This window comes from Macaca fascicularis, chromosome 16 (genome assembly GCF_037993035.2).
Source record: "Macaca fascicularis isolate 582-1 chromosome 16, T2T-MFA8v1.1".
Classification (NCBI taxonomy): Eukaryota; Metazoa; Chordata; class Mammalia; order Primates; family Cercopithecidae; genus Macaca; species Macaca fascicularis.
In genome coordinates this window covers 35,748,365-35,764,047 of record NC_088390.1, presented here as the reverse complement: position 1 = coordinate 35,764,047, position 15,683 = coordinate 35,748,365, and the positions used below count along the sequence as shown (strand labels likewise).

Genomic DNA, 15,683 nt, shown 5'->3' with positions numbered 1-15,683 from the left:
CTTCTTATTAGCAATGGCTTGGGTAAAGCATTTTTTTCCAATTTAAGTTTTTTTGGAGATCTGTTCCTGAAAGAACAGATTTGTTTGTTTTTGTTTTTTTAACTTTCAATCGTTTTGGGGGAACAGGTGGGTTTTGGTTACATGGATAAGTTATTTAGTGGTGATTTCCGGGACTTTGGTGCACCCGGCACCTGAGCAGTGTACACTGGTATGTTGTCTTTGTTTTATCCCTCCACCCCTCCCACTCTTCCATCCTGAGTGCCCAAAGTCCATTATGTCATTCTTATGCCTTTGCATCCTCATGGCTTCGCTCCAACTTATATAAGTGAGAACATACGATATTTAGTTTTCCATTCTTGAGTTACTTCATTTAGAATCATGGTCTCCAGCTCCATCCAAGTTGCTACAAAATACATTATTTTTTTTCCTTTTTATGGCTGAGTGTAATATTCCACAATATGTAAATGTCACATTTTCTTTATCCACTCGTTGGTTGATGGGCACTTAGGTTGGGTCCATGTTTTTGCAATTGTGAATGGTGCTGCTATAAGCATGCATGTGTGCATGTGTCTTTTTCATTTAATGACCTCTTTTCCTTTGGGTAGATACCCAGTAGAGGGATTGCTGGATCGAATGGTAGATCATTAGTTCTTTAAGAAATCTCCATACTGTTTTCCTTAGTGTTTGTACTAGTTTATATTCCCACCAGCAGTGTAAAAGTGTTCCCTTTTCACCACATCCACGCCAACATCTATAATTTTTTTGCTTTTTAATTATGGCCATTCTTGCAGGAGTAAGGTGGTATCACATTGTGGTTTTAATTTGCATTTCTCTGATAATTAGTGATATTGAGCATTTTTTCATGTGTTTGTTGGCTGTTTGTGTATCTTCTTTTCCAGATTGTCTATTCATGTCCTTTGCCCATTTTTTGGTGAGATTTTTTTTTCTTGCCAATTTGTTTGAGTTCCTTGTAGACTCTGGGTGTTAGTCCTTTGTCAAATTCATGGTTTGTGAAGATTTTCTACCACTTTGTGGGTTGTCTGTTTACACTGCTATTTCTCTTGCTGTGCAGAAGGCTTTTAGTTTAATTAGGTCCCATTTATTTATGTTTTTGTTGCATTTGCTTTTGGGGTCTTAGTCGTGAATTCTTTGCCTAAGCCGATGTCTAGAAGAGTTTTTCCAGTGTTATCTTCTAGAACTTGTATTGGTTTCAGGTTTTAGATTTCAGCCTTTGACCATCCTGAGTTGATTTTTGTGTAAGGTGAGAGATGAGGATCTGGTTTCTGAAGGGGAATTTGTGTTGGCCTAGTGGAGCCTGAGATGCAGGTTAATCCTCCTTAGGGAAGACGACGATTACTAGGATGGGTACCCGATGACACCACACTTTTTCTCTCAGCTGAGCTCTCAACCTTAAATGGGGCATTAGTGCCAGGACACCTCTGTATAGTCCTAACCCACTGGAGAGGCCTTCCTAAGGAGAACAGGTTAAGCAGATGTCTCATTCTTCTAGTTCTGCCTGATCCTCATCATAGATTTCCTCCTAGGAAAAACAAGGACTGCTTGATCATTTCACTCCCACAGTATCATCTGCAAATAAGTGCGTATCTAGGAATGATGACATGACCCTATCAAAATGCTCACAGCAGCCTACCTGATTGTTGTAGGAGTGTGTGATAGAAAGGAATGGGGGAGAACAGCCATTGACACTGGTAGGGTAAGAAGGGAAATGGGGTGCTTGCCCTTCTGACCCTAGAAATTTATGCCCTAGATGTGGCTGTATGAATGAGAAGTTTTTCTGCCTCCCTACTAGTATACAGGTAGTCATTCACCATCACCAAGGCAGCTGAGGAAGAGAGCAGCAGCACAGGATCTGGTGTTAGCCTTGGGTCCAAGGCTCAGCTCCAAACCTCACCATGTGACCTGGGCACATCACCTAGTTACTCTAAGACCCAGTTTTCTAATTTTTCTAAAAATAGAGCCATGCCTGTCCTGTCTGCTTCACAGAATTGCTAATAAGGTTTTAAATTAAATGAAATTTACAGATGGGAAAGCTGAAAAATATGTATGAATATCAGTTTTGTAAAAGGTTTATCCTACAAAAAGGGTTTCTGCTCTTTGCCCCTTGCCGTCTGTACTCATAAGTCTTTTGTTTTTTTTCTCCAGGTTACCTGTGCATGACAGATGAGTGGTTCTCTGAGTATGTCTACGAAGTGGTGGTGGACAGGAAGCATGTCCCTGAAGAGGTGCTAGCTGTGTTAGAGCAGGAACCCATTGTCCTGCCAGCGTGGGACCCCATGGGAGCTTTGGCTGAGTGATACTGCCTCCAGCTCTTTCCTCCTTCCATGGAACCTGACGTAGCTGCAAAGGACAGATCCAGGGACTGAAGCCAAAGTTATGCAAGGGACTATGTGTTGCCACAGGACGCAGTCAGATTTCCAGTCTCCACCAGGAACCTCTTTGGGAAGTGTGGTTTATGCTGAAACAGAATACTCTTAAAGAAAAAAAGGAGGGGGAAAGATCAGGTCATACTCTCTACTCTCCTCATCTCTAACAGCTCAGGATCTCTTAGCATTTTAATCAGATGTAATTGTTTGTCTTTAACTGTCAAAAAGTTTGGTTCTGTGTCTGTGTTTTAATAAGACAAGAGAGGATGAGCGATTGAGGTGTATGGAGAGAAAACAGACCTAATGCTCCTTGTTCCTAGAGTAGAGTGGAGGGAAGGTGGCCTAAGAATTGAGCTCTCGGAACTGCATGCTGCTGGACAGTATCACTGTCTTTCTTAGATGGCAGTCACTGAATTCCATTTTTTCAAGGTAATTTCTGGTGCCTCTAATAGCCCAAAAATGGGAGGTTGATCGGGTCTGACATGATTCCTTCCTGTTCTGAACTGTGGGGTGCACATCTCTGCTTGAGTCAGGTTTGAGTAGAGGCTTAGAGACAGTTGGGTGAGAACAACCAAAATCTTATCATGGTCTCAGTTACAATCATTAGGGGGAGCTCTAGCCAAATGGTTTAACTTCTGCCTTTGGAACTGGGGATTGGGTGGGCAGGAAAAGGTGATATCCATTCTTTCTGATAACTAGACGGTGCTGAGAAGCTTTTGAATAAAAACTTTGCTAAATGAAAATAAGCTGATTTATGGGATCTGTCTAAGAAGTGTTTGTTTAACTACAAAAGAAAGCAGCCAGGTGGCTGGCTCATGTTCTTGAAAGTGAAAAACAGGAAAAGGGCTTTTCCCTCCTCATCTTCTCTGCAAGATGTGTGCTCTTTCCCAGACTGCCGGTTCTCACCGGCATCTGCAAAGGGCTTCCAAGTGCCTGTTTAAGGACTGTTCTCTACCATGTAAATGTTCTGCCCAGATCCAGGGTCCCTGCAAGGGTGGGGAGTGAGGCTCTGTTGGGCCCAGCCTTAGAATAGGTCAGTAAGTTATCTTACTGAGATTGGCCCACCCTTTCAAGAACAAGGGTGAAATAGAAGACATTTTCACAAAAAAACTGAGTTTGCCCCAACAGAAGGGAAGTGATCATATGGAAGGGTTGAAATGTATCAAGGAATGTAGAATAAAGAACATGATTGTTATGTGGATCAGCTACACAAAAAGCAACTATAGATGAGTCTTACAGGGTTTGAAAAAAGGTGAAACTAAAATCCATGAAGGTAGCAGATAACTAGGGAGGGGAGGTAATAGGAATGAACATACTCTAAGATCCTTGTGTCTTGCAGGAAGAAGATAAATACATTGTTTAACTTCAGACTTTGGTATGTAAACATGTGTGCCAAAAACTTCTGTAGTATCTACTAAAAATAAGCAGAGGATACAGTTTCCAGTCAAGAATAAATAGAATGGAAAAATGCAATCAGTCCATAAGAAGACAAGATAGGGTAGAGAAAGAAAAGGCAGGACAAATAGAGCATCCAAAATAAGATACTAGAGAGAAATCTAAATGTGCCAATAATTATATGTAAATGGACTAAATGTTCCAGGAAAAAAAAAAAAAAAAGCCAAACTGGATTTTTAAAAGAAATCCAGCCATATGTGATGACAAGAGAGAGACATAGGCAACCTAGAATATAAGAAAGGATGGAAAAGATACATCAGGCAGATACTAACCAAAATAAAACTGAGAAGTTATATTCATAACCCACAAAATTAAGGCCACTCCGAATAACGAAACAGACGGTCTAATTCCAGGGTATGCTATTTGCATAACTGTAATGTGAATGTCCTCCCTAGAGCTGTGGAACACCGCAGCCCTGGAAACAGGCCTTAAGACAAGAAGCATTACTACAGATAGAACCACTACATAATGATACGCTTACCCAATTCTTCAGAAAAACATAAAGATTCTAAGTTACGTACCTAATAACATTGCCTCAAAATATGTAAAACAAAAACAGCTATATGGAAAAATAAGAAATCCAACATCATAGTGGGAGATTTTAATATACTTCACATAGACCAAGCAACAAAAAATTCAGGTAAGTATGTAAGAGATTTAAGCATTTAGCGAGTTTGGTAAAATGGACATGTGTAGAAGACCACATCTTCATCCTGAAAGCGCAGATGTGTGGAAACCAATGACCGAGCATGAACCTGTTTAAAAAAAAAATGCATCTAACAACTGCACTTTCATGTTGATCACATATGGAACTTTTTCAAAAATTGACCACACGCTGAACAGTAGAGTCAACCTCAACAAATTTGAAAAGGTTGTTGCCACGTAGACCACACTCCAACCACAGTGCAATTAAGTTAGAAACCAAAATTAAAAGATTACAAGATGACCTCTGTATGTTTAGAAATTAACTGATGGGTCCAAGAAGAAATCATGAAGAAAATTTAACCTGAACAATAATAAAAATATGTAAAAATGAGGGATGTAGCTACAACAGTAATTTAAAAATTTTACAGCATTAAATTAATGTTACATTAATGTATTAAGATTACAGAATTTTATAGTTCTGAATAATAGAATAATGTAAATTATTCTAAATCTAAATATAAAAATTATGCTAGGATGTAATAAAGGCTGAAAATTGAGCTAAACATCTGTTTCAAGAAATTAGAACAGCAAAATAAACCTAAAGAAAGTAGATATGCACAGAAATTAAGCATGCCATCAACAAAGCCAGAAGTTGGTTCTTTTAAAGAAAAGTTGACAAATATTTTTTAAGTACACATGGAATTAAAAGGATATTATAGATGCTGCAAATATTAGAAAAATATTAGAAAACTAGAAGATACCCTCAAAGCAACAGTAAAGGGATTTGTTTAGAAGACAAATCCACAAGCTCAGGAAGGCCAGGAGAGGAGTCAATGAAATATTTAAACCCAGAAAGCAGATGCAGACCTTGGAAGATTTAGCAGAGCTGAAAAACTTGAATTTCACTGAGCCCTGGTGGAGAAAGCCAGTGATGAGCAAATCGGTTTACAGTGCATCGTCCCCCGAAAAGCGCAGATACGGTAGCAACAGAAAGCATGACTTCTGGAATTGGGTGTGAAGGGAGGGTTACCAAAGGGTTGAATGTCTGTTGGGTCCCCTTCCATACCCACCAGCTTGGTGACTGCCCTTCCTCCGTTCATCAGCCCATTAGAGAGAGAAAAAGTATAGGTGTCAGGTGAATCCCCAAGGGGATTAAATGAGCATTTACATTCTGAATCTTCTTGCCATCCTTGGCTCCTAGAACTCTAGTAGCCAGGAAGTTGGAAGTCTTCTCAGGAGCAACTTGATTAGCTCAATAGGCAAGATGTAAAAAATGACTTTATGGCCTAAAGAATGATTTTATGAGGGTGGTATAACCCTGATAAGGATAGTGGAAAAAATACATGTAAACCTCACCCATAAACATAGATGCAAAGTCCTAAACCAAATGCAGCAATATGTAAAAAAGATAATCTTCATTACCAAATACTTAATAAAATCCATTTTGTAAATGAAATTAGGATCCAGAGGGGAGAATTGAAGCATGGTGGGTTTATCTTCTCTGCTAAACGATCAGGGAAATGGGCTGAAGTTGTAGCTAGAGGTCTCAGTTGGAAGAAACTGCTAATATTTGGGTGATGAATGAGGAAATGGGAAGGCATGGAGTTGTCTTTTGCTTTAACTCCGAATCTTAAGTGTCACCAGAGGAGAGCTTCATGACTGTGGCCTCTGGGAAGTCCCGGCCTGAGTAATGGTGACCCTACATGTCCAAGAAGCCAAGACATGATAATGAGACATGCCTTCAGGATGTGGTGTGGCCCCATCTGCTTGCCTTGGCTTGTCCGTAAAGAGCAACTTAATTCTAATTTGCTGTTGGCAGCACCAGGGCACTCGTACTTGAAGTCCCGTTCCTCCAGTGTGCGGGTGGGCACCGCTGTCCACTGTGGCTCTGGTTAGTCATTTGTTAAATTAGATTCCACTTTTTAAAGTAATTCCAGATGAGCATGGTCATATTTAGGACAACTTCTCCAAAACGAGTAAGTCTTTTAAGTTCTACTTGCACACATTGAATGACAGGTACACACAGCCTCTCACTGTGGCCCCTGCCCACCTGTCCACACTCGACTTACTCCCCTTCTTGTACACTCTGCTTCGGCCAACCACTGACCACCTCCCACCCTGTCCCGCACTTTGTCCCTCAGACACACCATGCTCATCTCCAACTCCTTGCTGTTCCTCCTTGCTGTTCCTTCTACCTAAAGCTCTTCCCTCAGGTCTTTGCATGGCTGGCTTCTCATTCGGGTCACGCCTTCAGTGTCAAGGCCATCTCTGACCACTTTAGGGAGCCAACTTCCTCCTCCCCCTGCCTCTGCCACCTCCATGCTGTTACAGGGTCTATTTTATTCACAGCACTTACCACTTTCTGGAGGTACCGATGTATTTATATGTGTATTGTCTGTTTTCCTCAAAGTCAGTTACTCCCTGTCAGCTCCCAGGGGCGGGAACCTTGTCCTACTAGTGACTGTATTCTCAGTGCCTGGCTCATAAGAAATATAGGGTAGGCTGACACTGAGCACACCCTCCATTCTGACAGCTATAATTAATGAACAGTTTTTACATAAACCTGAAGTCAGCTTCACTGTAACTTGCTCAGTAGGGACAACTAGAACGAGAACAAAGCCCCCGGAGATCTTTGTATTCCAACATTTCACATTAAGGTCTCAATTTCATTTCATGCAGGTGCGTGGCAGCGGGGAGAATAGGTAGGGAGAGAACAACAGAGGCTTACCTGGCTTCCTCACTGCTTGAACCTTCAAATCAGCCCAACACAATGGGAAGACCAGGGCCTTTGGACTCAGATATGCTGGCCTTGCCACTTGGCAACCATATAAGTGCTTATACCTGGCAAGCCTGTATAAATGTGGAGAAGCTACTTAACCTCTCTGAGCCTCCATTTCTGTACTTCCTTTGTTGAAAAACAATATTAAAATTTATTCACTTTGTGAGGCCGAGATGGGCGGATCACAAGGTCAAGAGATTGAGATCATCTGGCCAACATGGTGAAACCCTGTCTCTACTAAAAATACAAAAATTAGCTGGGCGTGGTGTTGCACACCTGTAGTCCCAGCTACTTGGGAGGCTGAGGCAGGAGAACCGCTTGAACCCAGGAGGCAGAGGTTTCAGTGAGCTGAGATCACACCACCGCACTCCAGCCTGAATGACAGAGCGAGACTCCATCTCAAAAAAAAATTATTAAACATGAGAACTCAGCCTGAAAAGGAGGAAAACCGTAATTTAGTTTTTGATAACATATATAGTTATCCAAAAATAATACCAGTTTATATTGCATATTTCCCATATGGTAGAAAAGAGACAGAAGATAATTCATATAATGTACCCAGCAGAGGCTCAATAAATGGCAGCTTTTATTCAAAACAGTTCTCATGGAGCTTCTTCAATGTGTCCAGTGTTGTGGGAGCCCCTCTAGGAGTTGAAACGATTCGCTTCTCTCCAACCGAATTAGTCATTTACTAGGGAAAATAACATGTTTATGCGTGAACCAGTTGAAAAAGAAGGTGACTTTATATGAGAGAGGTCTTCCAGTAAACTCCGTAATAATTGTGAAAGGGCTTGACGTTGGAGAAGGAAACGTGCTGACTGGTTTTAAAGTAACTTCAACCCACAGTGAACACAGACATCAAGGGTGAGGGTGATCAGCTCACCAAGAAGAAAGTAAGGGAAGCCCTTCCTAGACGGAGAGACACAGTTACCCTGAAGTTTGCTGAGAGGAAGAAGAGCCAAAGAGAGGGTGAGTGTCTTATAAACTTGAGCAGGAGAAAGAAAAATGGAAATGGGATTGAGGATTTCCATTTTGAGGATCTCCAGGAGAGAGGATTGGCTTCAGGAGCTGGGAGCAGAGGGCTTGAGTTTTGAGTGGGTCTAACTCTTTGATCAAGTCTTGAGCAAAGCCTTGGACTTCACCTCTTGGCTCCCAGCATCTTTGCTAATAAATAGGAAAAAAAATGTACTCCTTAAGTGAACAGCACTGGTGATGTGTAATGTGGCAACATTAGTGGGGTAGTGCGTCTGCTGTAACATGGAGCTGAGCTCCTTTGAACTCCCTAGGGCTCCTCCCTCCTTTGTGAGACGCCTGAGGCCCCTTAGAACATCTTTTTTCCACTTCTTCTCCTTTTCTTTCTTTTCCCTCCCTTCCACCCTTACCCCTTTCTTTCTTTGCCTTTTATAATTTAAAAAATGCTTTTCTGAAAAAGTTTCATAAAAATATCACCTGTACATGGCAAATATGTAAATAGTATAGCAGGGTAGACGTTGACAAAGGGGGTTTCCTTCCACCCTAATATCCTCTTCTTCCAAGGCACCTACTGTTCCCAGTCTCTTCTGTGCACTTACAGATTTCAATACACATATCAGCCCCCATGCCTCGCCCTCAACAAATTGGAGTAACACCTGTTCTGTACATTTTTTCCCTCCATTTATAATAAATCTTGAGAACTTCCCCAGATCAGCCCATAGAAAACTGCCTTACTCTTTTTACCTGCTGCATGGTACTCCATTGGTGGATATGCCCCTGGGGCCCTGGTTTTATGGCATGAAGTCTGGTAAGACTCAGAGGCATTTTCCAAGCCCTTCATTGCCAGTGTGTACATTGATGGAGGCTGCTGTGCGCCCACACAGTGATAGGTGTTGAGGCATGGAGACAGGCAGCAAGCACCCTGTCCCTTGGGAACCCAGAGTCTAGGAAATTCGGAGAGGGACCAATGTGCTCCAACAGCTCTGTGTGTGTACAGGGCGGTGGGGCCCTCCCTGGTTCTCTGTGCTTCTGGCGTCAACATCTCCACCAAGGTGGAAGGGAAAAACAGCTGCCCTCCAGAGTGTGGCCCTGGCTGATGCAGTCAGGGAAGGGAATCCCCTAGGGAGGAAGTAGAAATCATAAACCCTTAAGGAAGGAGACCACTACTTCTCCTGCTGCCCACCTCCCCCTCTCCACCTTCCCCCTGCCGCCCCTGGCCCACGCCTAGTTTATAAGACAGAAGAAAATGAAAAAAGCAAAAAGTCAAAAAAAAACACAAAAAACCAGAAGTAAGATAAATAGCCAGATGGCCTTGACACCACCTGGTCCTGGTGGTTAAAAATAATAATAATAATAATAATAATATAATAATATCAACCCCTGACCTAAACTACTTGTGTTATCTGTAAATTCCAGACATTGTATGAGGAAGCATTGCAAAACTTTCTGTTCTGTTAGCTGATGTATGTAGCCCCCAGCCACGTTCTCCATGCTTGCTCGATCTATCACAACCCTTTCACGTGTGCCCCTTAGAGTTGTAAGCCCTTGAAAGGGCCAGGAATTTCTTTTTCAGGGAGTTCAGTTCTTGAGACATGAGTCCGCTGATGCTCCCAGCTGAATAAACCACTTCCTTCTTCAGCCCGGTGTCTGAGGGTTTTTGTCTCCGGTTTGTCTTGCTACACCCTGGCTCACAGAGATTGCAGCTAGATCGTGGGGTAGTCACAGTATCTGTAAAGTCTGGGGGTCACCTACAACCTTGATTTCTCCTCATGTGTGAGTGTCCTTCAAGCTGGGCCTTTCCACATCAGCCACTCCCACCTTTCCCCCACTTTTAGAAAAAGTTAAGGCCGGGCGCGGTGGCTCAAGCCTGTAATCCCAGCACTTTGGGAGGCCGAGGCGGGTGGATCACGAGGTCAGGAGATCGAGACCATCCTGGCTAACACGGTGAAACCCCGTCTCTACTAAAAATACAAAAAACTAGCCGGGCGCGGTGGCGGGCGCCTGTAGTCCCAGCTACTCGGGAGGCTGAGGCAGGAGAATGGCGTAAACCCGGGAGGCGGAGCTTGCAGTGAGCTGAGATCCGGCCACTGCACTCCAGCCTGGGTGACAGAGCAAGACTCCGTCTCAAAAAAAAAAAAAAAAAAAAAAAGAAAAAGAAAAAGTTCTCCATGAAGTCTGAATATACAATGAGTTAAGCAAGGGTAGCAATGGAAACTTACGTCGACGCTAATCTGAAAAATACTTCCTGATTTTAAACAATTATGACTGTGCCTCTCAATGGGGTTGTGGAAGCAGCAGGGGCGCCCCTGGTGAAGACTGAGGGAGTCAATTATGGGCCTTAGAAAGCGCTTTAAAAGTCTTATTGTTGTTGGCATTAGCATTTGCCCAGCAAATGCTTCTGGGAGGGTTTGGGGTGCTATCATAGAGTGGGTGGTGTGGTGAGGCTGCTGCCATAACACGTGATAAGAGATAACGGGAGTTCAAGTGGAGAGGACAGTGCGGCTGGGGAGAGGGAGGTGGGAGACCGGGTGATGGGGTGCTAGGAGGAGGGTTTAGCAAAGGCAGAAGGCTCTGAAGGAATATGGGGGGAAGGAGCTAGGAAAAGTGACCAATGACAAAATGAACCTACTTCCAAATGTTTCTGGCCTTCCTTAGGGCCGAACCTGATCTGTTCCTCTCCCACACCCCCGGCATTCCCAAAGGGACCTTGCTTGGAGCTCCCTTTAGCTTGCTTCATCTGGATGGGGTGGGCCTGCTAGGGGCTCCCATGGAGACCTCTGTAGAGAGGAGCCCAAGGTTCCCAGTGGCAGCAAGTCCTGCCTTGGAGGTGCCACTGAACATGAATGTAGAGTCACCAAAACCACGCCAGGTCCCAGGAAAAACGGGGGGTGTCGGGGAGGCGCTGGTGGGAATGGAGCAAGACGACACTCTAAGGACAGAATACTGTCAGCATTTTCCTGGGCCTGAGAAAAAGCCCACAAGGAGGGGTGGGCCTCCTTCTTCCTTTATTGTATAAACAGGGCAGAGGCAGGACAGACAGATGGCACCAAAGGCTTCTGGAGGGAGATCACGGGATTCACATGGTTGGGTCCTGGCTGGCTCCACCGAGGACTCACTGCTGGCCTTTGAGACTCCCAGTAAGTGGGTTTTCTTGGCGGTGTTTGGGGCAGGTGTAAATATTTATGTGCTCCTTACCTCTCAAAGCGAAAGCCTACGTTTATTCTGAGCCCCAGAGCAGCTTCTAAGCCCCACTATTTCTGGGCTCAAGCAGGTGAACAAAGAAAAACATTGCCGTGCGGTGATCGCCTGGCAGCCTCTTCCCAGCTGCCCAGGACCTATCGCCCTTGACATCTCCATGGCTGTCCCTATACATCACCAGCACCAAGCTTCCCAGGTGCCTGCTGGGTTTCTGGCTTGCATCCCTTCCCTGCGGCCACCCGCTGACACCTGCATTCACATTCTAAGGAACCCCAACCACCACGACGCTCCCCGCTGTTTGTTACCTGAAGCGCACGCAGGTCATAGATATTAGATTCTTCCTCGCAACACTGCTTCCCTCCTGCCGCGCTCAGGGCTCCCTCTTGCCTTCCACGCCCAGGATAGGGTCTCCCAGCCTCCCCAGGTCTCTGAAGCAACAGAGGTTGTGACTTCCTCATGCTGTCAGGCTCAGGCTGGGAAGGAGCGGCCCAGAGGTGGGGGAGGCACGGGTGCGGGGCTGCCCCTTCCCGGGCGGTGGACGCTGAAACCTGTCCACCTGAATTGGAGGCGGGGAGGGGCAGTCGACTGACCGCCTGGCAGGGGAGCGCGGTGCGGGTTCAGAGGGAGGGAGTGGGAGGCCGGAGAAGGACAAGGCGCTTGTGGCGATGAGTCGAAGGCAGAGCGGGGCTGCTCCAGTGGGGAGAAGGGCTGGCTCTGTGGAGGTGAGGACCTGCGGGTGGGCCTGTCCCTTCTGTGGGATGGTGCCTAGGGCAGGAGAAAGAGAAACACCTGTTTAAAGAGAGGGGCAGGGTCTGGACCAATTGTGTGCGGACTGTGCCAGGGAGGCAGGGGGAATCAGGGTGGGGCCGTCTGTGTAATTCTAATGTCGTTTGCTAATGGTGGGTGCCTGCAGCCAGGGAGCAAGAGAGGAGGAGATGGGATCACTCGGCCAGACAGAGGATGGGTCGAAGGCCCCCTTGGAGGAAGGGCCCAGCGCACAGGGCCTGCAAGGAGTTGGTCCCTTCCCCACCCACAGCTGGGCAGTGCCCACTGAGATCATCCTCCCTACTTCGCAGACAGAGACACAAAGGCCAGACAGCTTGAGGTTAAGGAGCTCGGCCAAGCCCACACGACTGTACAGGGTGGGGGCCGGGATTTGACCCAGGTCCACAGGGTGCCCACTCTCTAGGCAGCACCCGCACAGAACAGGGCAGTGCCGTAGGGAGGGGCTGCGCGCTGGGCAGGAATGGATGTTCGGCTAGAAAGAATCTAGAAGGAAGGCCAGGAGTGATGAGGTCAAGTTCACGAGACTGCACAGTTAAGAAGTATTAAGTCACACTGGACAGACCTGGTCTTGGTGGCCAAGCGCTAAAGTCACCCCTGCCGCCGTCCTGGCGCCTCTTCCCAGCGCCCCTGCCCCCCTCCTTTGGCCCTCCTGGAAACAGCACCTCGCGTTTTTTGTTGCCCTTGCCTATACGGCACAAACATGCTCATTCAAGAACGAGAACTAGGGGCCGTGGCTCAAGTCTGTAATCCCAGCACTTTGGGAGGCCGAGATGGGCGGATCATGAGGTCAGGAGATCGAGACTATCCTGGCTAACACGGTGAAACCCCGTCTCTACTAAAAAAAAATACAAAAAACTAGCCGGGCGAGGTGGCGGGCGCCTGTAGTCCCAGCTACTCGGGAGGCTGAGGCGGGAGAATGGCGTAAACCCGGGAGGCGGAGCTTGCAGTGAGCTGAGATCCGGCCACTGCACCCCAGCCTGGGCGACAGAGCGAGACTCCGTCTCAAAAAAAAAAAAAAAAAAAAAAAAGAACGAGAAGTGGAACGTGGGAGGCAGCAGACAACTGTGTTCATCTGAAAGGAGGAGCCCCCACCCCCATGCAGGCGCTGCCCCTGGGGATGAAATTCCCAAGCTTGTTGGGGAATCCCCCGCCTGGCGTTGCCGCTCTGAATGCCAGCACCTAACCCCCTAATGTCCCTGCTGCAGCCCTCCCAGCATCTCCCTGTACCCCTCCTAGGATCTCCCCTGCACCCCCCATTATCCTCCCTACACCCCCCAGCATCCCCCCTGCAGCCTCCCAGCATCTCCCCTGCACCCCCCAGCATCCCCCCTGCACCCCTCCCAGGATCTCCCTTTCATCCCCATTATCTCCCCTGCACCCCTCGCAGTATCCCCCCGCACCTCCATTATCCCCCCTGCACCCCTTGCGGCATCCCCCCTGCACCCCCCAGTATTCCCCCTGCAGCACCCCCCAGCATCTCCCCCGCACCGCCCAGCATCCCCCCTGCAGCCCTTCCAGCAACCCCCTGCATCCCTCCCAGGATCTCCCCTGCAACCCCATTATCCCCCCTGCACCCCTCGCGGCATCCCCCTACACCCCCCAACATACCCTCTGCACCCCCCGGAATCCCCCCTGCACCCCTCCAGCATTCCCCTTGCACCCTCCCAGTATCCCCCTGCATCCCGGGCTCCAAGCCTCCCGCCCACCTTGCGGTCCCCGCCCTGGCGTCTAGGTGGCACCAGAATCCCGCGCGGACTCCTCCCGCTGGGTGCCGCCCTCGCTTGCCCATGGTTGTCCAGCTCAGTCCCCCTCTAGACGCTCAGCCCAACCGGCCGCACAGTTTTCAGGGGTCAGTTCCTCCAAGTACAAGGGGCTGTGGCTTCTCTGGAGCTGCAAACTTGTTACTGCTATTTCCTTTCGGTCTTCTACTTCCTATCGTTCCTGGCCTCTTCTTGGGGAGAGGTAGAGCCTTCTCCTCTCTGCCTCAGGGACAACCCAAAGCAAGTACTGCATGTGCCCTTTTTAAAGTTTTAAATAATTTTAGCAAAAAGGGTATTAACATTAAATCCATTTTTAAACTTTTTGAAAAAAATTATCAAAATAACATGCACATGGTTCAAAACAATAGGCTCCTGCTGGGCGCTTTCAGATAATTCAAATTGTCACCCAGGTTTGAGTGCAGTGGCTCCATCACGGCTCACTGCAGCCTCGACCTCCTGGGCTCAGCTGATCCTCCACCTCAGCCTCCTGAGTAGCTGGGACCACAGGTGCGGGCAACCACGCCCGGTTAATTAAAAAAAAAATTTTTTTTTTCTAGAGATAGGGTCTTGCTGTGTTGCCCAGGCTAGTCTCGAATTCCTGGGCTCAAGCGATCCTCCCCCGCCTCAGCCTCCCAAAGCACTGTGCTCCGTTTTGACGCAGCTTTGAACAGTAGCTGGTTAACAAAATGAGAACCAGTTCTTCATTCCTTCATTGTGGAAGTCTTTATTGTGAGACTCTGGGGACAGAGAGGAATTAGACAAGGCTAAGCTGAACTCACATCCCAGCAGTCAGATAAACGCATGGGTACCAAGTACTGTTAACGTCCCAGGAAGAAAAAGCAGGTTTCGGGATGGGGGCGATGGGGAGGTGTTGGAGGTCAAGAGGAAGCGGCACCAGCAGACCCCTATGTGCCGTTCTGGGGGAGGGGGGCGGCAGGGGAGGCGCATACCCCGTGCCCCGTTGTGCAGCCTCCCCCCTCCCGCAAAGTTAAAGAGCAGGAAAGTCAGGATTCCTCGCTCGGCCCTGCCCTACCCTGCCTGCTGCTCCGCGCTCCGCTCCTCCCTGCGAGCGTGTGTGTGTCGGGGGTCCCTCCCCTCCTGGCGCTGGGGTCGGGCGCGCACCCCGCCCAGTAGCGCGGCCCCTCCCGGGCGAGCGCAACCCCATCCAGCGGGAGCGCCGAGCCGCGGCCGCGGGGAAGCATTAAGTTTATTCGCCTCAAAGTGACGCAAAAATTCTTCAAGAGCTCTTTGGCGGCGGCTATCTAGAGATCAGACCATGTGAGGGGCCGCGGGTACAAATACGGCCGCGCGGGCGCCCCTCCGCACAGCCAGCGCTGCCCGGTGCCTCGAGGGCGCGAGGCCCGGCCGCCTCCCCAGCCCGGGACCAGCCTCCTGGCACAGCCCTGCAGGTGGGTCCGCTTTTCCTCTCCGCCTCGAACCCACGTTTCTTTCCAGAACTTCTTCCCCGCCTCAGGGAGGGGGAGAGAACCGCTGCGCCTCACCGCCCGGCGAGGAGGCGAGGACGTGTATGCGCCCCAGCGGTGGGCGCTGGATCCTGGCCCTGCGCCCTCCAAGCTCAGCAAGAGCCAGAGCTGAAGCGGACCGGCCGGGGTGGGGGACCAGGAACGTGGAGTGCTCAAAGGAGCCTGGGGGGCGGGCGTAGGGGGTTCCTTTGTGGTTGCAGTGGCTTTGCAACCTCTTGAG

General features: G+C 48.0%; 2 protein-coding genes across 4 annotated transcripts in view; both read left to right on the top strand.

The window, feature by feature from the left end:
* BLMH (bleomycin hydrolase) overlaps positions 1-3,127 on the top strand; it is a 45,228-nt gene extending 42,101 nt beyond the window's left edge. Inside the window, exon 12 of the mRNA XM_005583335.5 lies at positions 2,164-3,127. Coding sequence (XP_005583392.2) covers positions 2,164-2,315 — 152 coding nt within the window. The 3' untranslated portion in view covers positions 2,316-3,127. The remainder of the gene's footprint in view (positions 1-2,163) is intronic.
* Positions 3,128-15,303: 12,176 nt separating this feature from the next.
* SLC6A4 (solute carrier family 6 member 4) overlaps positions 15,304-15,683 on the top strand; it is a 40,199-nt gene continuing 39,819 nt past the window's right edge. For all 3 annotated transcript variants that reach the window (XM_065531147.2, XM_005583333.5, XM_065531148.2), the window contains exon 1: positions 15,304-15,388. The gene's annotated coding sequence lies outside the window, so the exon portion shown is untranslated. The remainder of the gene's footprint in view (positions 15,389-15,683) is intronic.